At 41.2% G+C, this 27,030-nt stretch overlaps 1 protein-coding gene across 2 annotated transcripts in view; it reads left to right on the top strand.

Moving 5' to 3' along the window:
• JAM2 (junctional adhesion molecule 2) overlaps positions 1 to 26,481 on the top strand; it is a 55,182-nt gene extending 28,701 nt beyond the window's left edge. Inside the window, exons 3-10 of one of the 2 annotated variants that reach the window (XM_033943267.1) lie at positions 5,484 to 5,597; positions 5,964 to 6,113; positions 8,453 to 8,655; positions 9,404 to 9,503; positions 11,684 to 11,791; positions 15,023 to 15,035; positions 19,557 to 19,599; positions 24,819 to 24,998. In XM_033943267.1, the coding sequence (XP_033799158.1) occupies positions 5,484 to 5,597; positions 5,964 to 6,113; positions 8,453 to 8,655; positions 9,404 to 9,503; positions 11,684 to 11,791; positions 15,023 to 15,035; positions 19,557 to 19,599; positions 24,819 to 24,851 (764 nt within the window). In that variant the 3' untranslated portion in view covers positions 24,852 to 24,998. Of the gene's footprint in view, positions 1 to 5,483; positions 5,598 to 5,963; positions 6,114 to 8,452; positions 8,656 to 9,403; positions 9,504 to 11,683; positions 11,792 to 15,022; positions 15,036 to 19,556; positions 19,600 to 24,818 lie in introns of both variants that reach the window. The other variant, XM_033943266.1, reaches the window with a different exon arrangement.
• The last annotated feature ends 549 nt before the right edge of the window (positions 26,482 to 27,030 follow it).

Here is a 27,030-nt window from a genome sequence, read left to right as displayed (position 1 = left end):
CAATGAGTTGCTGTAGTGCCGTAAATCTAACTATTCAGAAAAGACAAGCCATTCTCAAAGGACTGCGCATGCAAATGAGGTTTGCGGAGGGTCGCAAAATTTACATGAGATCAGTCGATGGTGATAGCAATTGGCACATAAGAACATAAGAAGTTGCCTCCGCTAGGTCAGACCAGGGGTCCATCGTGCCCATCGTGCCCAGCTCCCGCGGCGGCCCATCAGGTCCATGACCTGTAAGTGATCATAACATAAGAACATAAGCAATGCCTCCACTGGGTCAGACCCGAGGTCCATCGTGCCCAGCAGTCCGCTCACGCGGCGGCCCAACAGGTCCAGGACCTGTGCAGTAGCCCTCTATCTATACCCCTCTATCCCTTTTTCCAGTAGGAAATTGTCCAATCCTTTCTTGAACTCCAGTACCGTACTCTGTCCTATTACGTCCTCTGGAAGCGCATTCCAGGTGTCCACCATACGCTGGGTAAAGAAAAACTTCCTAGCATTCGTTCTGAATCTGTCTCCTTCCAACTTTTCCGAATGCCCTCTTGTTCTTTTATGTTTTGAAAGTTTGAAGAATCTGTCCCTCTCTACCCTCTCTATGCCCTTCATGATCTTGTAGGTCTCTATCATGTGTCCTCTGAGTCTCCGCTTTTCCAGGGAGAAGAGCCCCAGTCTATGTGGTTTTCCATGCCCTTAATCATTCGTGTCGCTCTCCTCTAGACCCTCTCAAGTATTGCCATATCCTTCTTAAGGTACGGTGACCAATACTGAACACAGTACTCCAGGTGCGGGCGCACCATTGCCCGATACAACGGCAGTATGACTTCTCTCGTTCTGGTCGTAATACCCTTCTTAATAATACCCAACATTCTGTTTGCCTTCTTCGCGGCTGCTGCGCATTGTGCTGTTGACTTCGTTGTTGTGTCCACCAGTACACCCAAATCTCTTTCAAGGCTACTTCTCTCTAACACTAATCCCCCCATTTGGTAGCTGAACATCGGGTTCTTTCTCCCTAAATGCATGACCTTGCATTTCCCTACATTGAAGTCCATCTGCCATTTATTCGCCCACTCCTCCAGTTTGCTTAGGTCCCTTTGTAGGTCCTCACACTCTTCCGCATTTCTAACCCTTCTACAGAGTTTAGTGTCATCCGCAAATTTGATAACTTCACACTTCGTCCCCGTTTCAAGGTCATTGATAAATACATTGAACAGCAGCGGTCCGAGTACAGACCCCTGCGGAACTCCGCTCGTGACCCTCCTCCAGTCTGAGTAGTGACCCTTCACTCCAACCCTCTGCCTTCTGCCTGCCAACCAGTGTTTGACCCATCTGTGCACGTCCCCTTCCACCCCGTCCCCTTCCACCCCGCCCCTTCCACGGGCTTCCTAAGTAGCCACTCATGGGGTACCTTGTCAAAGGCCTTTTTGAAGTCGAGGTAAATGATGTCTACGGGTTCCCCTTTGTCCATCTGGCTGTTTATCCCCTTAAAGAAGTGCAGTAAGTTTGTTTGGCATGATCTTCCTTTGCAAAAGCCATGTTGGCTCGCTTTCATTAGTCCATTTTTTTCGATGTGCTCGCAGATGCTGTCCTTTATCAGTACCTCTACCATCTTGCCTGGAACCGATGTCAAACTTGCCGGCCTGTAGTTTCCCGGGTCACCTCTCGATCCCTTTTTAAAGATAGGTGTAACATTTGCTATCCTCCAGTCCTCCGGGATCTCGCCAGTTTTCAAGGATAGGTTGCAAACTCATTGGATTATTTCCACAGAAATAGGCGTAAATGTGTCCATGTTCCGGGAAAAACTACACCGTAGATATGCATATCATAGGTGTGCCTTATTGGAGCCCAATATCCTGGTATGCTTTGTAGAGTTTTCTTGCCGAAAAGCATGGGGTAGAGAACTATCAGCAAATTCTACATCTTCGTGTCAGTCACAGGTATTCCAGTTGTATTGGATGGAGGGGAGGAGAGGTGCAATTGTTGACTTTCAACAAGCGTGTATAAGACACGCTTTGTATATATGTGCTCAAGATAAGTGCTTATGAGGGTTTTTCCCCCCATTACTATAATTTATGTGAATAGTGTGTTAAAAAACATATTTTTAGCATAGGCCACATCTAGATACACACACCTGTGACACGCTTTTCACAGTACCGGCACCCCCGGACCAGCCGGAAATTTTTGGTCACTAAAAGCCGGAACTTTGCTTTGAGAATTGCCCGGTGATGATAGAGAATCACCCAGTGTGCTCATTTAAATATTAATGAGCCCATTTTACTGCCATTTTAATAGTAATGACCTCGTTATACTACATTTACATGGCAGAGTTGGAGTCTGCTAGGAAACTCTGAAAAGACCATGGTGAGCTGTGCTGGTAATTAGGCGGTAAAATTCTGGCATGCTAAACCAGCTAGAACTGGTTTAGTGATCACTGTTAAAAGCACGGTAAATTTTGAGAATCCAGCCCTCAGCTTAGAGGGAACGGTGACTCATGCACCAGTAAACAGTGTTTCAGAAAGCTGTTCAAGACATATCTCTTTGTATAGGCTTTTCTTTGAAGTACTTATGTATGGAGCAGACTGCCTACATCTTTATAAGCATAGTATATCTTGTGCAGAGAGCAAACTGTGGGTGCATTTTAATTTCTATTATTTTTTTGTTTAATTCTTATGCTGCCTTTGAATTATTATGAATGTGTTTTTGTAAACCGCTTAGGTGCTCAGTTGTGCAAGAGACTTATGAACCAAACTATTTATCGACCTTTCCTTTCCCTTATTACCCTCAAATTCATGTAAGTTCTTGTTTATTGTCTCTTTAATGTTCACTCCTCCCCCATATATAAACAATTATTATTTTATTTTTTATTTTATTTCTTTTTAGCTTTGTAAACCGGCCAGATACATGTTGATGGTCAGTATATTAAAAATAATAAAACTTGAAACTTGAAACTAGGCATGAACCAGTTTTGTCATTGCTGCATACCTGCTATTGCATTTGTTCCTGCAATCACCTTAGGCACTGGCTACCAAGTAACATCTGTACTTCATAACAGTGAATCAAGAGGGAAAGAAGATAGATTTATGAGACACCAGCATGCCATAAGACCCTTTTGTGGTTCCAGGATTATCAGCATTAGTGTCTGAATAAACACGGACTGGAGAGTTCACTTGGCCTGTTTTCTGTCATCTGGACAGGAGGAATGTGTATTCTGATTGGGCCAAGACACTGGACCAAGGTCTGCTGAAAAGAATTTGGTCTGAAGGGGGAAAAAAAAGAACTTTGGCTTTTGGAGAGGACAGACTGATTTCTCTGAGCTCTTCCTAGGGCCCCTCCTAACCTAAGTATGGACGTCTCTGTAATTCTACAGAGAAGGGCAAGCTCATATCCCAGGCATTCCTACCTTATGTGAGTGACCAGTTCTGGATGCCAGCTGAAGCTGAAGTGGCCGCTATGCTTCAGATAGCCTGAAGTGATTGCCATGTCTGATCGCCATGTGCAAAGGAGACGACCTCCTTCATCAAGATAGTTGTGAATGGGCCATGATGAACTTTACCAGTGATTCCTACTGTGGGGATAGCTGAGTCCCATGACTCCAGAAAAAAGAGGATGAATTGAGATATCTGGGTTTTACTTTCATTGAAAGCAATGGAAGTAAAAATCCAGATATCTCAATCATAGCTAGATTTGGTTATCTGTGACATTCGGAGTTATAATAGAAGGACATTGTTGTGAGCCTAAGATATTCTCGGGGCGGGGAAGGGAGGGTGCGAGTATGGCATGGGGAGGGGGGGGAGAGGTGCTGGTGCCCCCACCAAGACGGTGCCCGGGATGGTATCCCCCCACACACACTTACTACGCTACTGATCTCCATGGTTGCTTTCAATGTGTCCAGCCATCTGATTGCAGGTCACCTGGTTCCTCCGATCTTCTCAAGCATGTCCTTCTCCAGTGATCTTTCTCTTCAGATGGTGTGACTAAAATAAGATCAGGTTTATTTAAAATTTGATTATATCGCTTATAATACTTCTAAGTGATGTACACTTTAAAACGGGGTACATTATTATAAATTAGAATACATATCAAACCATACAAGGACCAACATGATACAACAGGGAAAGGGGTTGAACTACAATAGTTATAGTAAAGAAAGTGGTCTAGGGAAGCACATAAAGGATTGACAGGGGAAATCTCTGATGTCTCTTGAGTTGTATACTTCTTTAAAAAAAGAAGTATCATACATTTGATACTTAAGTGTGAAAAGCATCTTTAAATAAAAAAGACTTTAAACTGCTCTTAAAGCGATCGCGCTTTTGTTCTTCTCTAAGATGAGAGGGTAGAGTATTCCATAGCTGCGGAGCATAAATTGTGAATATTTTGTTTCTTTGAGTATTTATGACTTTTAAGGAGGTAATTACAAGTAAATTGTGGTCTGCAGCTCGTAAAGTTCTCAATGAGCTTCTAGTGGGTTCTCATTTGGGCTTCTAGTGACATAGCCAGTTTGATCTGTTCCAGAATCAATTTGTTAGTTCTTCTGGGATACATACAGGGGGTAATTTTATAAGCAATATAAGTACCCTGAATAGCATTTTACTTCCTTAAGTAGGTGTTTATAACACATACAGAAAAGAAGGAGCTCAAATATATAGTACCTGCTTTTATGTGATATACTCATAGGCATTGCTAGTGTCTGAGAATTGGCAGAGTGGGTCTGATACTGGCATCATATGAATTACATATGTGCCAATTTCTTCCAACATATGCTAATTTTGTGTGCTAGATTACCAGCGAGTTATTTTATAAAGGCACATGAGCAGATATGTCTTCTTTACAAATAGAAGCAACAAATGCCCTTATGTGCTTTAACAGCCTGGGTGCCCTTTTATATAATTACACTCACAAAGGCATGATTCATAGTGAGTCACAGAACAAAAACATGCACAGCCAGTGGTGTAGTAATGGGGGAGGGGACGGTCTGCCCCAGGCACCTATCATTGTGAGGGCGCCAGCACCGGTCCTCCTCTCTGTCCCCCTCATACCGTGCATGCATGTCCCTTCCCTTCCTCCGTACCTCTTTAACATTCGCGGTACAAGCAGCAACCTTCAACCTGCTGCGTGCACCAGCCTCAGCTCTTGACATCACTTCCTGGACCCACGCCTAGGAAGTGATGTCAGAGGACAAGCCGACTCCAGTGTGAACAGCAGGTTAGGGTTGCTGCTTGCACTGCAAACATTAAAGAGGTACGGGGAAGGGTGCACATGCGCAGCAGGAGAAGGCGGGAAGGAGCAGGTGGGGGTGGAGAAGAGGGTGGGGGAGGGGCGCTGCTAACCCCCAGTACAGCACTGTGTACAGCCAGTACCTGATGGCCAAAGTAAAGAAAATTGGGTACTGTATATTTTGTCACTAGTGCAGAGTGATAGTGTATAGCAGGACACTTCAATTGCACATGTATGGGAAGAAAGAATAATTTGTGCTTTATTATTTGCAGAAGCTATTTTATCCTGTAAATATACAATTGAGAAGGATCCGAACCCGAGGTTAGAGTGGAAGAAACTGGGACAGACTCATGTCTCCTTTGTCTATTATCGTGGGCATTTAGTAGGTAAGTTAGAAACTGGATCAAGTCAAAATGAAGAACCATAAAAGAGATGAAAAGACAGCAGCTGGCCAACATCATAAAGGCCTGCCATTCACAGGTTAATAGCGCACAACTCAGGCTGATGCAAACTGGCCTGATGTCACCCTATTACTCACAGTCTCTGTAATATTAAGACCTTGTCCACCATTTTGAAATATGACATGTTAGCAGGTCCTTCAGACTATATTTCCTGATTCCATGTGAATACTAAAGATGGTTGGTACAGTTGGAATGCTTTGTAACTTTCAGATCTTGTCCAGTGCTTTGCAAATGTCTTGATATAAATTGATATTCTTTTCTGATGGACCTCTTCAATGTTTATCCTTATAGGTGCTCTTAAAGCACGAGCAGAGATGATAGACTCGAGCATCAGGATAAAGAATGTGAGCAGGGGGGACTCGGGGAACTATCGTTGTGAAGTGTCTGCCCAAGGGGATACCCAGGTGCTTGCTGAGGCCCTCATCCACCTCAAGGTGTTAGGTAGGACCGAGTCAAAATCTAAAACAAAACCCAGTAGTTCCACAGTCAAATGGAGAAATCAAAAAATCCAAGTAAGTAAGAAAGCTGTGGAAAGATGTTGCTGGTGCAGGCTTTATTCTAATCCAACATATAATAGATATGCAGCATTACATAAAAATCCAATGAAAGGTGCGGACCCAACACAATCCGTGTTTCATCTAATGCTGCCTTTCTCAGGGGTCCCAAAATAATAAAAGCAATATTTTGTGGACGCCAATATAAATGAAAAGGATTTCGATGACACACCTTGTGTGAATGCCAAAGAAGGTTACTGAGCTCAACTCTGCAATGGAAAAAGCAAAGAGTTGCTCTCGGTAACCTTCTTTGGCGCTTGCACAAAGCGTGTCATCTAAATCCTTTTCATTTATACTGGTGTCCACAAAATAGTGCTTTTATTATTTTGGGACCCCTTAGGAAGTCAGTATTAGCCAAAACACAGACTGTGTTGGGTCCGCACCTGTCATTGGATTTTTATGTAATACTGCATATCTATTACACAGCATGTTGGATTAGAATAAAGATCTTTATTTACTGTACTCTGGGCCATCCTCACAAAAATTAAATATAAGGAAAAATCAAAAACAAAATAACAAAACAAAATACTTCCAGTGAAAGTGAAAAATCCCGATGTGGGGTGTCAGGTATGACCAATAAAAGCAAGACGCTTCAACGGTCTGTCGTTTCTTCATTCATCCCCAAACATCATGATATCGTAATGACTATGTATTTTTTTTAAATTATTTTTCTTTATGCTTTTAAATATTCTATATACGTTTTTCAGTGCATCTATCTTAGAAGTAAGTTAACTAGTAATAACTTATCTTTGTTCCATTGTGAATGGTGATTTTATTTATCTTGTGTTCCAGCGTTCAATTCAACGCTCCCCTCTGCCAACGCGTTTCACTGATCTTTATCAAGGTTGGGGGCACTGCATAGTTGTAACTTCCTAGTTGTGCTGTCAAGCGGCATCAAAAAGATGCCGCTTGACAGCACAACTAGGAAGTTACAACTATGCAGTGCCCCCCAGCCTTGATAAAGATCAGTAAAACGCGTTGGCAGAGGGGAGCGTTGAATTGAACGCTGGAACACAAGATAAATAAAATCACCATTCACAATGGAACGAAGATAAGTTATTACTAGTTAACTTACTTCTAAGATAGATGCACTGAAAAACGTATATAGAATATTTAAAAGCATAAAGAAAAATAATTTAAAAAAAATACATACAGTCATTACGATATCATGATGTTTGGGGATGAATGAAGAAACGACAGACCGTTGAAGCGTCTTGCTTTTATTGGTCATACCTGACACCCCACATCCGGATTAGAATAAAGCCTGCATCAGCAACATCTTTCCAAGGCTTTCTGGCTTTCTTGGCTGTTAGGTAGGACAGCACATCTCACTATTACACTTCCAAAATCCTGTTTGTTCCCCTTACCTTATCTCTTTAAAAGGGATAAGCTTTCAGATGGTGGGATGCACGTTTACAGCATCTAGACTGAGAAAGAGCTTTCACCATGTCCTCAGTGTCCACTTGAAGATATTTTCCCATCACTTATAGCCTTGCTTTTGGTGTCCAGTCCAAATGGCTTTCTTTGTCACCCGGCTGTCTAGTCGGCATCAGTGATTTTATTTTTCTGTCCTGCATTCTCCTAACATCACACACATCTTTCTCCTCACTGTCTAGAATGAAAAAGAGAGTACAGCATTTCAGATTTTTCAGGGTCCAGCCCAAAGAGCTTTCAGTCTAAAGCATTTTCACAGTCATGCATAACCTTTCTATTATCTTAGCTGAAGAGCTTTCTCCTCCTCTTTTCAACCTAAAGCTTTTTAGCTGTGGCACATAACTTCCCTATTGTCCAATCTGATGAGCTTTCTCCATCATTTACAGCTCTTATAGTGTCTAAAATACCACAATTGATTTTTATTTCTGTATTTCTTTACACTGACCACTGAACTGTAAACCAACCTATTATTGGAAAAAAGTTTACTTTACAAAATATGCCTTAGAAAGCTGCATAAATTCTATACTGGTTGTGAAGAAACACAGTTGAAATGAATATACAGCGCTGCCTATACCTTTCAGTGCTATAGAGATAAGTAGTAGTAGTAAAGCACAAAGCTGTGTCTATTAGGGCTAGTCCTAAAAATAGGTCAATATCCAGAGTAGAATGTACTTTTGCTTCCTTAGATAAGCATATTTTTTTACTTTTAGTCAGTGACTGCACCCAATCTAAAGAAGCATTAACTCCTTCATGCCCTGATACAGGTATTGATTGACTCACTGTATGTTTTAGTGGCACCCGGGGCACCTGTGTGTGTGGTTCCCATTTCAGCCATGACTGGGACAGTGGTGGAGTTAAAGTGCAGAGAAGAAGAAGGATCCCCTGCCTCCCAGTATCGCTGGTTCAAGGATGGTACCCCTTTATTAGAAACTTTAACCACTCATTCCAAAGTCAGAAACTCTTCTTATACTATCAACAAGAAGTCAGGGACACTGGTAAGGAAAACAGCCTTCAGATAATTCTTTACCTATTAAACACAAGACCTTTATCTCATTTTCTTAAGGGTCCAATTTGTCAAGGACATCTCCCAAATACACTTCATGGGGGGGGGGGGGGGAATAGCCATTTCTTCATGTAAACTTTAAGTTTGCTGTAAACAAAAAGATGCATGAAGTGGCAGAAGCCTCAAGGGGGAGGTGAGCTTTGGGGTCAGGCAAGAGGAAGGAGGAGTGAGCAAGTATGTGATGGGGAAGGGAAGAAAGTAAAAGTGGAGGAAGAGAAGAGTGTAAGAGGGCTGTGGCAGAGGGGGGACTAGAAGAGCACTTTCCTGAGGTGGCTAGGAATGAAGGAAGGCTGCAAAAGTCAGGTGGTCGGGATTTCCACAGTGAATATGGAGGCAGGGAAGGCAAATAGATCTCATGCATATTCATTGGGGAATTCCAGACAACCTGTTTGGGTTGTGGCTCTTGAGACTTGATGTTGTCCACCCATATGCCGACTGTAGGGAATGGAAGATGAGAGTTTATGATGACAAGTGCTTTTCACACTGGAGAATAAGTTGGAGGAATTTTAGAATTTCTGCTGGTAGTATACCTTCCAACTTAAAATGCAATTTTCTGATAATTAAAAATGTTACATTTTTGGATTATTTAATATAGAAAACAGTGCACAGTGTTGCTATTAGCGAGAATGAGAGCAATTTCTTGATGCTGGTTGTACAATAATTGATATATTTGATTTCAGCAATTTAACACAGTTGCAAAGGCAGACACAGGAGAATACCATTGTGAAGCCTACAATGAAATTGGTCAGCAGAAATGTGCTGCAAAGCGGATGCAAGTGGGTAAGTGTCACAGGAAGTCCACACAGGCAGTTCAAGATACTGAATGGCAGTCTGATGCCGTTGCAATTGTAATGTGTGAAAGCCCTTTTAAGAATGACAAACCCTGATATCATCCACTGTGTTACTGATGGTGATTTATCTTTACTACCTAAAGTGCTCATAATGGGGCTTCCCCGCACTTCCTGGATATAATTTAATGATGGTGCTTTGTTTCTGAAGAGTTTGATTCTTACATTACATTAAAATATATTTCTATTTTATTATTATTATTTATTTATATGCCGCCAGACCGGGGAGGTTCTACGCGGCTCACAGCATGAGAAAAACAGTACATATATACATTTTCAATAAAAATCTCAATACAATACAATAAAAGGCAGTGCGTACATTTCAGTAAAATTGATCCGAATAAAAAGTACAATACCTTCCAGATCGATGCGGTTTACATCATCAAGAGATTGTACATCACAGTGAGATACAAGAGAAATATCATCTTCATTACTTTCCTAAGAACTTTACAAAAAGAGATGTCTTTAATAGTTTTCGGAAATGCATATATGAAATCAAAGAAGCAAACAAAATACACAGTTCCGAATCCCAACTACCGTAGCAGCCTGATATGCAATTTTAGAATGCACAGATTTCTTGTAAAAACATCGTCGTACTGGAGGGAACACAATGAAGTTATCCTTAGTGGACAAACCGCCTTAAAAATGTAAATTGTTCTAGTAAATAACCAGGTGCCTGACCATGTACGGCTTTATAACAGAGCGTGCCAAATTTAAACTAAACCCTAGCCTCAAAAGGCAACCAATGGAGTTGTCTGTAGTATGGAGTAACATGATCTGATTGCTTCAAATAAAAAATTAGACGCACAGCTTCATTCTGGATTTTGTGCAATCTATGCAAATTTGACTGAAGACCTGCCAAATGAACTGAGCTATCAATAGTCCAGTATACTAAGGGCTCCTTTTACGAAGCCATGTTAGCAGTTTAACGCGCATAATAGCGTGCGCTAATTTGCCGGCCGTGCTAGCCGCTACCACCTCCTCTTGAGCAGGCGATAGTTTTTCGGCTAGTGCGGGGCTTAGCGCATGCTAAAAAGTTGAGTGTGATAAAGCCGCTAACATGGCTTCGTAAAAGGAGCTCTAAGTACCAGAGAATGCAATGGGACTAAAAAAAGACTTAATCGTGCGTAACTTCCAAAGAGTGAAAAAAGATTTTTTAACCAAGGCATTTATAAATGGTTTCATAGTAAATTCTTATCCAGGTAAACACCCAAAATTTTAATTTCTGGATCGATAGTGTAGTTTATTCCATCTACAATCAGTTCTTTTTCTATCATTTTATTAGAAGGGAAGGCATAAAAAAATTTCATTTTATCAGTATTAAGTTTTAATTTATACTCCCTCATCCAGTTATTCAACGTAAAAATAATCTCCTGAATAATATTCCTGGAAGCTGAGAGACAAAAATTGATAGGAACAGCAATGGTAATGTCATCAGCATAGCTGAATATTTTCAAGCTAAATGAGGATAATCTCTGAGCTAAAGAGGCAAGATAAATATTAAAAAGTGCAGGAGACAGTGGTGAACCCTGCGGAACCCCACATGGATTACTCCATCTATTTGTATATGAACCATTTAAATATACCTGATACGTAGGGGATTTTTTAAAATCTTGAAACCAAGAAAGTACCTTCCCTGTAATTCCCATCATATCCAAATTTTCTAGTAAGATATCATGATCTACAAGATCAAAAGCTGAACTAAGATCAAATTGCAGTAAAAGCACTCCAGTACCTTTACTAAATCAAGTATGTAAATAATTCAATAGCGAGATTATTAAAGTCTTAGTACTGTGCAAGGGTCAAAAATCCAATTGTGACTCATGTAGGAAATGAAACAAATTCAAATAGTCCAATAGTTGATGCAAATAATGCTGCCATTTGAAGATCATTTAATAGGATTTAAAAACTCATTCATGCTTGAAAAAAGGTTTTAATTCTCAAAGAGGGTCTCATAACATAACTTGCAATTAGATAATTGTGTTCTCTGTGATCATTTTGCCATATTAGTTGTGTAACCTTGAGTAAGTTCCTACTACCTCCCTGTGCCTTAATTTAGCAGCTGTTAGCTTATAATAGCTGGATTATAACTTCTAGTATTTTACTTTTCAGATGACCTAAATGTTAGTGGAATTGTAGCTGCTGTGGTGGTGGTCGCTCTGGTGATTGCATTATGTGGGCTTGGTGTGTTTTATGCCCAGAAAAAAGGTTATTTATCAAGTAAGTGAATAAACGTATTGTTGCTTGCCTGTAACAGGTATTTGTCCTCCAGGTACCTGTCCAGACCCTCTTTGAAGCCCTGTAGCGTGCTCCTGCTTATCACATCCTCCGGTAGTGCGTTCCATGTATCCACCACCCTCTGAGTGAAAAAGAACTTCCTGGCGTTTGTTCTAAACCTTTCCCCTTTCAATTTCTCTGAGTGCCCCCTTGTACTTGTGTTTCCCCATAATTTGAAAAATCAGATTTTTCAAATTACGGGGAAACACAAGTACAAGGGGGCACTCAGAGAAATTGAAAGGGGAAAGGTTTAGAACAAACGCCAGGAAGTTCTTTTTCACTCAGAGGGTGGTGGATACATGGAACGCGCTACCGGAGGATGTGATAAGCAGGAGCACGTTACAGGGCTTCAAAGAGGGTCTGGACAGGTACCTGGAGGACAAAGGGATTGAGGGGTACAGATAGGAGTAGAGGTAGGTAATAGGGATAGGATTAGAGGATTAGAGGCAGTTACAAAATTAGTCAGGGACACTGTTCAGGCAATTAGGCCTGATGGGCCATCGCGGGAGCAGGATGGACCTCTGTTCTGACTCAGCGGAGGCAACTTCTTATGTTCTGTAGGCAGCAGGATTGTTCAAACACATAAGTGAGGAATATCATCTGATGGCACCAGAATGGAACTCCCAGAGCTCAGAATGTGGTGTGAAGTTCAGAGCACATGCAACCCTTCCTATGTGTGGTGGTCTCCAACTCTTCAGTTCCAAAAATTTTTTAAAAAATATTCAGGCAACTCATAGGGAAGTGGGAGGGATTGTGTACCTGATCAGTTCCACTATCTATGGAAAATACTTGTTCCAAGATAAATACCAGGGTACCATCCATAGATCAGATGAACAATTGTTAGGATTTTATACTCAATCCTAAACTTAATTGGAAAGGGAAAGATGATATTCACATATGCTGGACTGCAAAAGGATTGGGTGGGGGAGGGAGGAAGAAATTCCAGACCAGGGGTGGAGGAAAAGAAGGGAGAGGATGTTTATAAAATGTTATATCAGTGGGACTATACACCCAAAAAATTCAGAAAGATTTGCGGGGATGGTAGTGTGTAATATTGCTGGAATTGTGGGCAGATTGGTTCCTCCCAACATATATGGTGGACATTGTTGAAGATCCAGAAATTTTGAGATGAAATTGCAGAGCTTCTGGAGAGTTATCACCAAAGTTAAAATTATCAGACAAATGGGATGCGAGCTGCTAAAATGGGTCATTCCAGGCCTCAATAAAGGAAATGCTAATGTGAAAACATATATAGTATCTTCTTTCCATACAGCTGTATAGGTTCTTGAAAGTTTAGGAGTCTTTTGGGGGTTGACAGCAAATTAACATTTCAGATTTGGATGGGATGGGATTTGACAGAACTTCACAATATACAGAGGGTTCCCTGAAGTGTTGGGCTGGTCACTAGAATTTTAGGGAGAGTGTTGCAATTTGGCTTCCCTGACATGAAGAAGATTCCTGGCTCTGCCTGAGACTCTTGCTGCAGCCTAGCCAAACCAAACCCCAAACACACCCCTTTTGTGGGTATCTCGATGGGCCATCCAGAAGTGAGCCACTTCCAACAGTGGAAACCAAAGTGTGTCCTCTAGGAGGTTCTTAGCGAGTGACAAGGAAGATTGATTATGCCAGGTTAATGTGAGGTCACTGACAGCAGTAGACTTTTGGCTAGGGATGGCATTTTCTTTGTTTTCCTTAGTGAATTAACATGCAGATAAAGGTGAGCCAATCAATACTGTGTATCTGGATTTTCAAAAGGCATTTGACATAGGGTTTTTTTTCAATAGGACGTCTAAGTCCGAACTTGGACATTTCCTGTTAACGTTCAGGAGTACAGAAATATCTATTTTTGAATGGGACGTCCAAATATATATATTTTTTTTAATCGCCTATTTGGACGTCTTGGCTGCCAAAATGTCTAGACAACCAAGGTGTATAAAGTTATTTGTCATTTCTGACCACAAAAATGTCCAAGTTAGAAATGTCCAAATCGGCACCATTTAGGCATGGAAGTGGTCAGCATTCTAATGGACTGGCCACAAAGACATGCCAATAGAGCACCTTAGAGAACACTGCTGTGAACGTCACATAAAGGGTGCCAGAAGTACATCTCACCATAATCCCCTTAAAATGTATGGAGAGCTCTAGAAACCTCTCCCAAAACCTACTAGACCCACCTGTCTATCACTCTAATAGCCCTTATAGCTACAGGTGGCACCTATATGGAGTAAAGTAGGGTTTTGGTGGGCTCATACTTTATACCATAAATGTACTGGTTAGAGTGGCATATGGGCCTCGTTATTCCTCTCTCTGGTTCACTAGCCCATCCACTAGGCTATTTAAGACACCTGTGTTATGCTTTACTAGGCTTTCCCATACCAGATACTACTATTCTATAGGTATATACTCCATTCATTCAAATTTTTGACTCTTCCATTCAGATGTTTTTGGGATGGGAGTGGGTTTAGTGACCAGTGAAGGAGTGTTTAGGGAGGGGGTCATGCCTTCATGTATCCTGTAGTCATCTGGTCAGTTTGGGTTCCTTTTTGGCAGACACTTCTAAAACAAGACTAGGCAAAAACGTAAAAGTTTAGGAGGTCCTGCAAAATATTCGATTATCGCTACAAAATGAGCTGGGTCTAAGTTTTGGCCCTTAGGACATCTACTTTTGTCCATTTTCAAAAATAAAAATGTCCACGCAAAAAACATAGAAAAGCAAGTTTTGTAGACATACCCACCAACTACCTTATCTGCCTGCCACTAACCCATAAGCCTCTCCTTTGTCACGTTCGACCCAGGCAGAAGCAGGATGGGACGTGGCAGAGGAGAGGTTGCCAGGGTAGTGGCAGGCAGCTGTAGGAATTGCTGCCACTAACCCGTTGAAGCAAGAGAAGAGCTGCAGCCATGTGGTGAAAGAGCCGTGGATTGCTAACCCCTGGTCTACACCTACTGCTTCTGATGTGACAGTGGAGGCAGACAGCTCTCAATAAGTTTGGTGTCGGCTGCAGACTAGTGGCCACATCCAGGTAAGTAATAGGAGCAGGCCCAGTCCTTATGGTCTGAGAAACAGTGGCTTTAGGCAATCATCTTAATGTTGTAGAAATAACATAAAATAAGTTAAAAGCATACCTAGGAATCTGTAATATTCACTTTATGTTCCTTCTGCTCTTTCCCTAGGGCAATCATCACAGTAAGTATAAATATTTTCTGATTTTTTTTTTTTGCTTCTGAGCTTTCTTTATGCTCCAAAGAGGATTAGATATGGAAAGAATATTGTATATATAATGTGGAGAGAGAGGATCATGCACACTATGTAGAATATTATTTATAATGTATGGCAAGCAGGATTGAATAAGACACACAGCTGGGTGATGTCATCAGATGGAGGAGCTTTTCCAGAGATTAGAAGTATATAAAGTTCTGAGCATTTACAGGCCTTCCCACAAGCATTGGTCTCCTTAGTCCTCTCAGGTTTTGGATGTGAAACAAAGCTTGCTCAACTTTCTGGAGATCTGCTCATTGACATCTGTATCATGTTTTTGTTTCTACTGTATTTCATTTCATTTATTTCTCTTCTGAAAAAAAAATATGCTTTTCATTTCAGTCTTTATTTCAACAGCTGCAGAACATAGACACAAATCAAACTAGGTTACCAGCCCTATCCAGCCTACAGATCACAAACTTTGACACCCATCCTTGTTTTCACTACACATGCTTGGAATTTAACCTTAGTTATGATCTCTGGGAGAGCTAGTCCATCCTGGTGCCATCAGATTACATCACCTACTTATGTTCCTACCATCCATGGAGAATATCACATCTGTTACACTTCAGCAACTTTGCTTTACATACACAATTAACGATGAAAGTATTGTGCATGCTAAGTGGAGAGCAGCAAACTTCAAACTAATCATCCAGCTTTTCTTTACTCATCTGGTGTTCAGGATATCCCAATGAATATGTGTGACATTTGCATAAATGTTGTTCATGAAATTCATGTGGTTTATGATTAATTAAACCATTTCTGACCAGAGTTCACAGATTAATACAGGCTAGAAACTTCCTAGGACATTGCAGTAGCCCTATACCCTAGAGCAGGGGTAGGGAACTCCAGTCCTCGAGAGCCTTATTCCAGTTGGGTTTTCAGGATTTCCCCAATGAATATGCATGAGATCTATTTGCATGCAGTGCTTTCAATGCATATTCATTGGGGAAATCCTGAAAACCTGACTGGAATACGGCTCTCGAGGACCGGAGTTCCCTACTCCTGCCCTAGAGAAAAGTGTTACAACTAAACCAGGGGTGTCCAATGTCGGTCCTCGAGGGCCGCAGTCCAGTCGGATTTTCAGGATTTCCCCAATGAATATACATGAGGTCTATTTGCATGCACTGCTTTCATTGTATGCTAATAGATCTCATGCATATTCATTGGGGAAATCCTGAAAACCCGACTGGATTGCGGCCCTCGAGGACCGACATTGGACACCCCTGAACTAAACGTTGACCTTGATCTAGTTTAAATAGGATTAAATTTTTCAAGCTCTTCAGCAATGAAAAAAATAAAGGGAAGACTGGAGATTAGGAGTGTTCAACTGTACTGCAATAAAAGAGAAATGGCCAGTGTGGTTGGGTCTCATCTGCTCTGTTTCTGTTTTTATAGATAGACATAGGTAATATAGATTAGAGAATGACACAGGGAAAAAATTTGTCCATGCGAGCTGGTTCCTATCCCCGTCCCATCCCGAGCTTAGTCCCCATCCCCACATCGTCCCTGGAAACCATCTGATCCCATCCACACAAGCCTCGAATAGTTTTATACTGAACTTATTTTATTAAAGTATAAAAAGAAACAATATTCTGTACACTTGTCATTTTATAAATCAAAGTTCTAGCTGCTGAACTAGAGAAAGAGATGTTGAGCTGGCAGGGCTTTGTTTATAAATGTTTATCAACACAACTAATATACTACTTTATCCTAAAGCAAAAAAACAAAATAGACATTATTTTTTCTACCTTTGTTATCTGGTTTCTGCTTTCCTCAACTTCTCCTCATTAAATTCCTTCCATCCACTATCTGCTTTCTCTCTCCCTCTTCCATTTGCTCTGTTACTGTGCCTCTCCCTTCCATCTCTCCCTCCACAATCCCCTCCCCCCCATTGGTCTGGCACCCATATTCTTCCCTCCACTCTCCCCATAGTCTGGCATCTCTCTCTCTCTTCCCTATTTCCCTTCAGTGTCTTCTCCCCTCTTTTTCTTCCCCATTTCCTTTCAGCATCTTCTCCCATCTCTCTCTCTCTCTCTCTTTCCCATTTCCCTTCAGCGTCTTCTCCCCTCTTTCTCTTCCCCATTTCCCTTCAGTATCTCACCCCAAACCCTATTTCTAATTACCAAGGGGCCCAGAGGAGCAGCTGTACATTACTCATTGTTACCAATATTGCATGTCCTTTTCCCTTTCCTTTACTCTGAAACATAGAGCCGAGGGAGATGCAGGGGAAGCTTAACATGTACGCATACCACTGCAGACAGCAGCAGGCAGGGCTGGCCCTGCTCTCAGGTGAACTAAGTTGCTGCCAAGGGTGGCAAAATTTGGTGGGCAGTGGCATAACAGTTGGGCAGTATCAATCACATCTCCTTTTTCCTTCTGCTGTTTCCTTACCTCTTTCCAGTGGCTGCAAAGGTATTTGGTGTCAGCGTGGGACTTTTCAGTAGTAGATGCCTGTAGTAGTAGATCCCCTTACCTTCGCGGCAATTTCTAATTTTCTTTCTAATAGCAGCTGGAGCCTTGAAGTCACGTGTGGCTGCCAGAAAGGGGTAGGGAGGGAGGGAGATGCCCAAATGGCCATTATCATTAGTAAGGAGGGAGGGGGCTGCTGGACCACACGATCGGTGACCACGCATGTTCCCTCCCTTAACTGCGGAGACAAGGCCATTCACCGCTCCGTTCTGTCCCCATCCCCACAGCGACCATTTTTTTTGTCACCGTTTTGGCGGGCTACCCGCAGGTAACAGCCACCGTGATATTCTCTAATACAGATATCTGTATGATCTATGATTTTTCCTGTGGGGTACTGGTTACACCCCAGGGAACTGTGTTTCAAAAAAGAAAGTAAATTATGTTAAAGCAATTACTAAATAGAACAGAATTTCCACATTCTTATAAACATATACAAGTATTTTAATACAACAACGTAATGAGGCTTTATTATCCCAAATGCTTTTGGGAACAAACTCCTCAGGCTACTTATGCCCTGTTTACCTTTCACAAGTGGCTGCCATGAAGATTCTGCATCCAGACTGGTACATTGACACTCTCTCTGCAGCATATGAATAAATTTTAATTTAATTTAATTTTAATTTAATTTAAGCCTTAAGTTTATATACCGCATCATCTCCACAAAAGTGGAGCTCGACACGGTTTACAAATCTTAAATATAGGAGGAGAGAGGAGAAAGATTTACAAGAGCATTTGAAAAGAGGAGAAGAAACAAAGAGAAAAGATGTTAAGATGAATTAAATAAGGAATGGGTACTTTGAAATTCCCTTACTGTCTCAAAGGCTCACAATCTAACTAAAGTACCAAAGACAAGCAAAATTAGTAAATATTATTAAGAAAATAAAGATAGCGGAAATGAGATACAAAACATCCTAACAAGAATACTTAGAGCTCTCAATATTTAAAACTATTGAAAAACAAATATGTATATGCCAAGATAATAAAGTAATAAAAAGAAACTAATTAAATAAAATTAATTAAAAGAAAAGCTAAGCAAAATAAATAAAATAAAATAAGGTAAAAAGAAATAGATATAATATATAAATAGGACAAAAGTTCAGGAAGGGCTTGATTTTATTTCCCTCAGTCATCAATGAGTATCGTCTCTAGAGCTTTAGCTGTTTCAAATGGGCAACCGCCATCATTGAGCTTTGTACATCAGCCCTGGGATCATTCTTCAAAGCAGAAGAAGCATTTTCCGACCCTCTGGACTGCTGTTCATCAAATTCAATAGCTTACAGATCTTCCAGTTTCGATTCTCTGCTTTCCGGACAGGACAGAGCAGTTCACTCAGCCCCCGAAGACATCGCAACACACGAACGATGATCCAGTCAGCTGTGGGACATCCGACGCTGCAACACTCCGGCATGACAAAACGGCCATTCTCCAGACCTCCCATCCTGTTGGTGTCGTATTGCCAGTAGGGGATCCGAGCACGTCTAGCTGCAGGGAGATCACAGCTCACACCCATCATCCCAGCCACGACGCCTCTGCCTCGACAACCGCCTCTGTTCGGTGAGCCAGTCACCCGCCGCCGACCTCGGCAGCACTCCCTCTCCAACTCATCACCAATGCCATTCGCCATGGATCGGTCGCCAGGCACAGCACAGGATCGCCAACAAACATCAGGAGAGAAAACAGGCAAGTTGTCAGGCATAACTCAGGATCGTCAATGGTGCAGGAACAACCAGGTGAGAATGAGGCCTTATTGACAGAACAAGGAATAACGGTCAAATCTGAACTGTCAAGTCAGGATCCATAGATGGAATGATAACCAGAATAAAAAACAAAAAAGAATACAAAAAATTTTGTGTTGTAGTGAGTAAAAAAAATAAAAATAAATCACTAAAATATTCAAGTAACATGAAAGCATGTTTTGTTACATGAATGAATGCGGAAAATACTGTAAGGTGAAAATAACTTTCTTGTCTCCAATAGAAAAGCCAGAACAGCTTGTAAATCTGCACGACCTAAAGAAAGTGTGAGTATGCTATTCAGTATTGAAATTGTTGTCATTCTATGGAAAATAGGCATTTGTGGGCATATAACAAAGATTAATTTATGTATTCGTGCATGAGATTTTTGTTACCGATATGCATCACTTTACACTTAACCATGTTGAACCTCATCTGCCATGTTGTTTCCCATTCTTCGAGCCAGATTATGTCACGTTGCAGATCTTCGCAATCCCCCTGCGTCTTCACTACTCTGAATAACTTTGTATCATCCACAAATTTAATCACCTCGCTTGTCATACCTATGTCCAGATCATTTATAAAGATGTTGAAAAGCACGGATCCAAGCACCGAGCCCTGCGGCACCCCACTGGTGACGCTCTTCCAGTCCGAGTAATGTCCATTTATCCCCATTCTCTGTTTCCTATGCTCCAGCCAGTTCTTTATCCCCATATTTCACCCTTGATTCCATGACTCACAATTTTCCAAAGTAGTCGTTCATGCAGAACCTTGTCAAACGCCTTCTGGAAATCCAGATATACAATGTCGACCCGATTGTCCTTGTCTATCTGCTTGTTTACTCCATTGAAGAAGTGCAGCAAGTTTGTCAAACAAGATCTGCCTTTGCTGAAACCGTGCTTGCTGGCCCTCATCCGACCATGTCCGTCAAGGTGATCAATGATGCGGTCCTTTATCAGCGCTTCTACCATTTTTCCCAGTACCAATGTCAGACTCACCGGTCTGTAGTTTCCCGGGTCTCCCCTCAAACCTTTTTTGAAGATTGGCATAACATTCGCCACCTTCCAGTCCTCCGGAATCGTTCCTGATTTGATCGACAGATTGGCTATTAGCTGAAGCAGTTCAGCTATAGTCCCTTTCAGTTCCTTGATGATCCTTGGATGGATACCATCCGGTCCCGGGGATTTATCGCTTTTAAGCCTATCAATCTGACTGCATACCTCTTCTAGACTGACCGTTAACCCTGTCAGTTTCCCATTTTCGCTTCCAGCATATAGCCTGATGGGTTCCGGTATGTTGTGTATATTCTCTTCAGTAAATACAGATGCAAAAAAATGTGTTCAGTCTGTTGGCGATTGCTTTGTCCTCCTTTTATTCCTTAGTCATCCAACGGTCCCACCGCTTCCTTCGCAGGTCGTTTCCCTTTAACTTATCGAAAGAATGGTTTGAAGTTTTTTGCCTCCTTGGCTATTTTTTCCTCATAGTCTCTTTTGGCCCCTTTTACCGCCTTATGGCACCTGCGTTGATGTTGTTTGTGCTTATTCCAGTTTTCATCAGTTTTTGACCTTTTCCATTTCTTAAACAAAGTTTTTTTTCTCCGATTGCTTCCTTTATCTCTACAGTGAGCCATGCCGGTTCTTTGTTCTTTTTTGATCCCTTGTTGATACGCAGTATATAAAGATTTTGTGCCTCGGTGACCGTATCCTTAAAAAGGGACCAAGCTTGCTCTAGCGTGTTTACAGTGTTCATCCTGAGATATTGATGTGTACCAACCAGGAGATACAAGTATCTATGCATGACCATGTGTGATCTATGCATGACCATGTGTGATCAGCTCAGAGTACTAAGGCAGTAGCCAGAGTCAGAGAAATGCTAGTTCTGGCTAGAAGAGGCACAACATGTAGAAAGAAAGCAGATGATAACCTCTGTATCAATCATTGGTAAAAGCTCACCAGGATAACTGAGACAGTTCTATAAAGGGGCATTTATTTTTAGGCACTAATAAAACACGTATTTGGAGTCTATGACATAAAGGACACTAGCCTTCTGATTCTTACCTCTGGATTCTATATATAGCATATGCCCAATAAGTGCTTGCAAATTAATGAGCACATAACTATCAGTAATTGGGAGCTAACAACCAATTATTGAAGTTAATTGGCACCACTTAAGATTTATGTGCACATCTGGCTGGGCACTATTCTGTAAAATACACAGCACCCAACTCAAAAAGCGATGTGGCCATGGGTGTGTCAGTGGCGGTTGGAATGGTTGTGCATGTAGTTACAGAATACAGCTTCTGTGCCTAACTTGGGTGCCAGCATTTACACGTTTCAGCAGGCATAAGGCTAGGATCTAGTTGGGCATTGGCGCTAAGCGCTATTCTATAAAAAGTGTACAGAGATGGATGGTGAGCATGGAGAAAGAAGAAAATGTCAAAAAGGACAGGAGACTCTGGCAAACGCGTTAACAGAACCCAGAGTCTGGGACCAACATGATTTGAATAATGACCATACAACAAAAGGAAGAAAAATATTTATTTTCTATTTTGTGATTACAATATGTCAAATTTGAAATGTGTATCCTGCCAGCGAGTGTGAGCTAGGACCTAAGAGAGAGGGAAAGACGGTAGGGTGAGTGAGGAGGCTACAAAATAAACTTGCCAGGATGTTTGGAAAAAAAAATAAAAAAAAAATACCCAATTGGGTGGGAAAAGCGAATTAAATCGAATCAAAAAATTTATTCAATAAGCAAAATTGAATCATACATTTTTTTCCCCCTGAATCTGTCAGCACTACTCCGAGGTACCTACTTCCTTTTATAAGGCTACTTGCATAACATGGCAAATATACACATATATTTTAGGCCCAGTCATTTAAACTAGCTGGGATAAATACTCACGACGGGATTACTTTAATATAAGTATATGCCTCAGCATTCTATGTGTATGGAACTGTATGCTCAGCCCAGACTCTACCCCGTGTTCACCCACCTTCAAATGCACCATTTTCTAGAACAGAACATAGCTGAAATATTGGTAGTTTTATGCATATTACACAAACACATTCTTGGCATTCTTTGTAGAATTGCCATCAATGAGGGTAATTGTATTATGTCATGCCAAAAAAGGGGTTGCATGTAGTACCAATTCTATAACAATAGGGTGCATATAACCAATTATAGAATACTAATGCAAAGCACCCTTGGTGTGCCAGTATCTAGGTGCAACTGCTTATGCCATGACAATGGTGGGCATGTTGCCTTTCCTAAGTACACCATGCAGTGCGGGTAACTAGTATTGTGTAAAGGGGTTGGGACTCGATATACCGCTTTTTCTGAATGGTTACAATCAAAGCAGTTTACTTATTTTGTGCTTGGGCCAATGAAGTGTTAAGTAACTCGCCCAGAGTCACAAGGAGTTGCAGTGGGAATCAAACTCATGGTCTCAGGGTGTTGAGGCAACTGCTGTAACCACTAGGTAGGTCACTCCTCCACTCATATAAGTTACATGTTTTGCAAGACAGAACACCTATGCTCAGCCCATTGCTCTACATCTAAGGACTGAGCTGACGTGAGCAAATATTTTCCGTTACATGACTTGTGAGTACTTCTTATAGATACAAATACAGACATGCACATAAACACTTATAGGGAGGTTGGGAAAATAATTCTGTGAACCATACTCTGCATGCTTTCTCAATTTGTTCACCTATAGCAACTCTGAATTTTACTCATATACTGGAGGTTTAGTACAGTCTAAAAGGGAATGCTAATGAGAATGATATTGTGACAAAATTTATCCCCATTCCCACAGATAACCATAGGCAACAATGCCATGTCATTTAGGGCTCCTTTTACAAAGGTGCGTTAGGACCTTAACGCGCAGAATAGCACGCGCTAGCCGCTACCATCTCCTCTTGAGTAGGCGGTAATTTTTCAGCTAGTGTGCGCTAATCTGGTGTGTGCTCTAAAAACGCTAGCGCACCTTTGTAAAAGGAGCCCTAAGTGTCTATCTCAACCTCAGTCCTACACCAGCATTCTTCAATGAAGGCTTGAGCGTCAGTAGTTGTACCCATTCATACTTTGGTTCTTTCCTCTCTTCTTAAAGAATGATGCGGAGCTGGGAACAGTGATGAATTTTGTCACTGTGTCATTCTTTAGTGTACTTGCCACAAAATTGCTACTGCAGCTTTGTAAAAGGGGACCTTAATTAATTGTTAGATCTCAATTTGGCCTTCCCTTTTCCTACTTTGACAATGTATACAAACAGCTGCCAGACTTGTGCATCAGAACCATGTTTAAAGGTGAAACTTTTAGGATTTAAATATCTCTATGCATTAGAAGCAATTTTCTGAAGAAATAAAGCTGTAGAACTAATGGGCAAGAGAAGGGGGTTCAAGGAAATAAACTCAGGCTTAATAGCTGAAATTATTTCTGCATGCAAATAGTAGTGGATAAAACAGCCTTGTCTACCAGATGCTACAGTAAGGGCAGGCAACCCATCTATGTTTTCCAAATTTCCTCCAACAACTATACATGAGATCTACAGTGGTACCTTGGATTACGAGCATAATCCATTCCAGGAGCATGCTCGTAATCCAAAATGCTCGTATATCAAAGCAAGTTTCCCCAGAGGAAGTAAGGGAAACTTGCTTTGATATGTTCCCACCCCCCACCTTCCCCCCCGAGGCCAGCAGTGCTGCTCCCCCCCTCCCCACCCCACCCCACGAGAACCGGCATTGCTCCCCCCCGTGATCCGGCACCCCCCCCCCCCGCCGCGAACCAAAATTAACCAACCAAATTTTCACGAACTCTCAGGCCTTGAGCATGTGCACATGCTCAAGGCCCAGCACAGGAAGCAGATTTTCAGGCACCGGCACCAACGCACAGGACATGCTGGTTTCGGTGCCAATGTGGAGGCTACACTGGAAGTAAGAAGAGGATTCGGGTGGGTTGGAGGATCTCAGGTCGCGGCGGGGGGGGGGGGGTGCCCGATGGCGGCGGGAGGGGGGGGGCCGTATCGCGGGGGGGGAAGGTGCCGGGTCACGGGGGGGGGGGGGGGGCGGCTCGTACAGCAAGGCAAGCTCGGTTTACGAGGCACCAAGTTTGCGAATGTTTTGCTCATCTTGCAAAACACTCGCAAACCGAGGTACCACTGTATTTGCATGCACTATCTCCATGGTTAAAAGTGGAGGATTTCTAGAGCAAAGTAGAGGAAAACCAAAGAGCAACTGTGTCTATGACATGCATCAAAGAATAAAATTTAATTTAATCTATTCATTTATAACATAGTCATAAATCTTTCTCCAGAGTGCTGTATAATAATAATAAAACAGGTTGTCTGCCTTCAGTTATGCGCCATCACACCTGAAAGACAAGACAGGGTGATCCCATTGGTGGTTTTCCAATGTTGTATACATTTGGTAATTGCAATCTCTCTCACTATTTAACTTAATAGTTGGTTTCTGACCAGGATTAATTTTTTTTCCTTTGTTCTTTACTACAGGATTTCAAACACACAAAGTCCTTTGTTATCTAGCTGGAGCACTGACTGTTGCCAACATATCCTAGGACATGCAAAAGGATTTTCTTTCAGCTTCATGCCTTGTGCATATGTGAGATTGCATTAGCCTTCTATGGAGAACTGTCTCTCTACTGTAACTGGCATTAAGAGGCAAAGTGCATTTTCTATAGTACAGCCACCTCTACACAGTCTGAACATTCGCAGTCCTTAGTAGAAAGAATTGGCAAGTTCTCCTGCTTGGATAAGTGTCTCAGCTTAGCCAGTGCATTGAAAAATTGTATTTCCTGAGAGGAGAACAACTTAAGTCATACCCAGCATTATGGTGATCATTCAACAACCCACTTTTCTGAATAAACAGTCTAAGCTTAGTTTTAAATTCACTTGTAGGTAGAGAGGCCCTGAACCATGAATTTTCTGGATCTAGTTTAAGCAAAGATATTTATTTAAAGTCCTTTTATATCCCATCTTTCTAATCAAAAGGACTCATAACATAATTTACAGTAGTATACACTGACATAAAATTTAATTTTCTCTTCAATTAAAAAAACAAAACTACAGCAAACCATTTTCAGTTTTTAGAGTTTATTATAACACACCATGCATCAGCTGAGCAAACTCCTTGTGCATATTCTCAGCAAAATGTCTAACACACAGGTAAGGATACATTGAATCAGCTTTAAAAAAAAAAAAGGAAGAAATGGCAGGAGGAGGCAGGCCCGCCAATCTTAGCTTTTTAGTTGAAACAGTCCCCATCTGTGGTTATCAGATACTCTGTACCTGTGCGAAGACTAGAGACTTTCTGTCTAATACAAGACAAATTTACTATAGCCTAATTTCAAAAAATGTAAATCCTTTCTTATTTCTGGCAAAGGACTGATTCCACAGCATGAACTCTGTCTGCACTTAAGAACCTGGACAACCTCCTTACACTGCTTTTGTGATACATGAAAAACTATTCATGTAATTCAGCCACATTTACTGGAGCCTCTGTTCTACTACAGTATTAATGTACACTAAAATATGGCTAATTTCTATATACCAGCTTACACAGAAACCAGATATCCAAGAACAATGCAAAACCTTTTTGAAATATTTCCCATGAGTTAATTTTTTTAGTGTAACACTCACAATCCCCTTCACCTATTGTGATGAATAGAATTCCACCCCCCATAAAATTCTGATGGTGCATGTGTACAGAAGAACATTCCTAAAATAAGGAGATCTGTGGAAGTCCTGGGTTTGCACATACTAATAATAGTAAATGGTTTCTTTTCCTAACAATTATCTGAATAAAGAAGCTATGCCTAAGCACCTTGCTGCAAATAACATTAACTAAAATTTTATTTTTCACATAAAATAGTTTAGCTGCAACTGCTGCTATTTGGGGGTTTTGCCAAGTGACCTGGATTGGCCACTGAAGACAGGCTACTAGGCTAGATGGACCTAGTAAGGCTATTCTGACCCATTAAGGCTATTCTTATGTTCTTATGGGAAATATTAAATATAGACTATTTTTGTACCTGTTTAATTTTGTATAAGAAAAAGAAAATTTTAACTTAACTTACAATAGTGTGACTATTCTTCTCCACTTACAGCATGTTAATTTAAATAAAAGACCACCTGATAAAAAGGCCATGGACAGTTATGTGAGAGACTTGTTTGTCTGGTTTCTCTCAGAGGTGTATAATAACTCATGGTTTATGGCAACAACTAGTTTTAGAAACAGATTGCTCTGAAAAAGTACAATTGTGATAAATTTTGAGGAACTGGTTTGCTGATGGGGATCCTACACCTAAATGCAAGTTGCAGACAATTGCAAATTATGATTTAAAAGTCTCATTAAAACAGGAATAGTTATTGCCTATTTAATGCATGTTACTATCACATGTCACCATGTTATTTTAGCAAGTTAAGTAACAGGGAGATGCAAATTATACAAATGAGCAGATATGTGGAGAGGGAGATTATTATACAAGCTGCAGATTTATGGACAATAATAGTTCAAAACTGGTGTTATGTTTCCTTCCTAGGAGCATCAGGCCACTAACACAAGGTTTGATGCTCCTAGTTGCTCATGATTGAGGAAACAATGGGCCAAATTCTTAATAGTGCACTGTAAGTTAGGTGGGAGTAAGCACCCTATCACCACCTAACTTACTTGGCTTAATTAGCGCACTAATTGGTTGTGTTGATT

This window comes from Geotrypetes seraphini, chromosome 4 (genome assembly GCF_902459505.1).
Source record: "Geotrypetes seraphini chromosome 4, aGeoSer1.1, whole genome shotgun sequence".
In the NCBI taxonomy this organism is placed as follows: Eukaryota; Metazoa; Chordata; class Amphibia; order Gymnophiona; family Dermophiidae; genus Geotrypetes; species Geotrypetes seraphini.
Note: the sequence above shows the minus strand (reverse complement) of the source record. Positions and strands in the feature narration are given on the sequence as shown.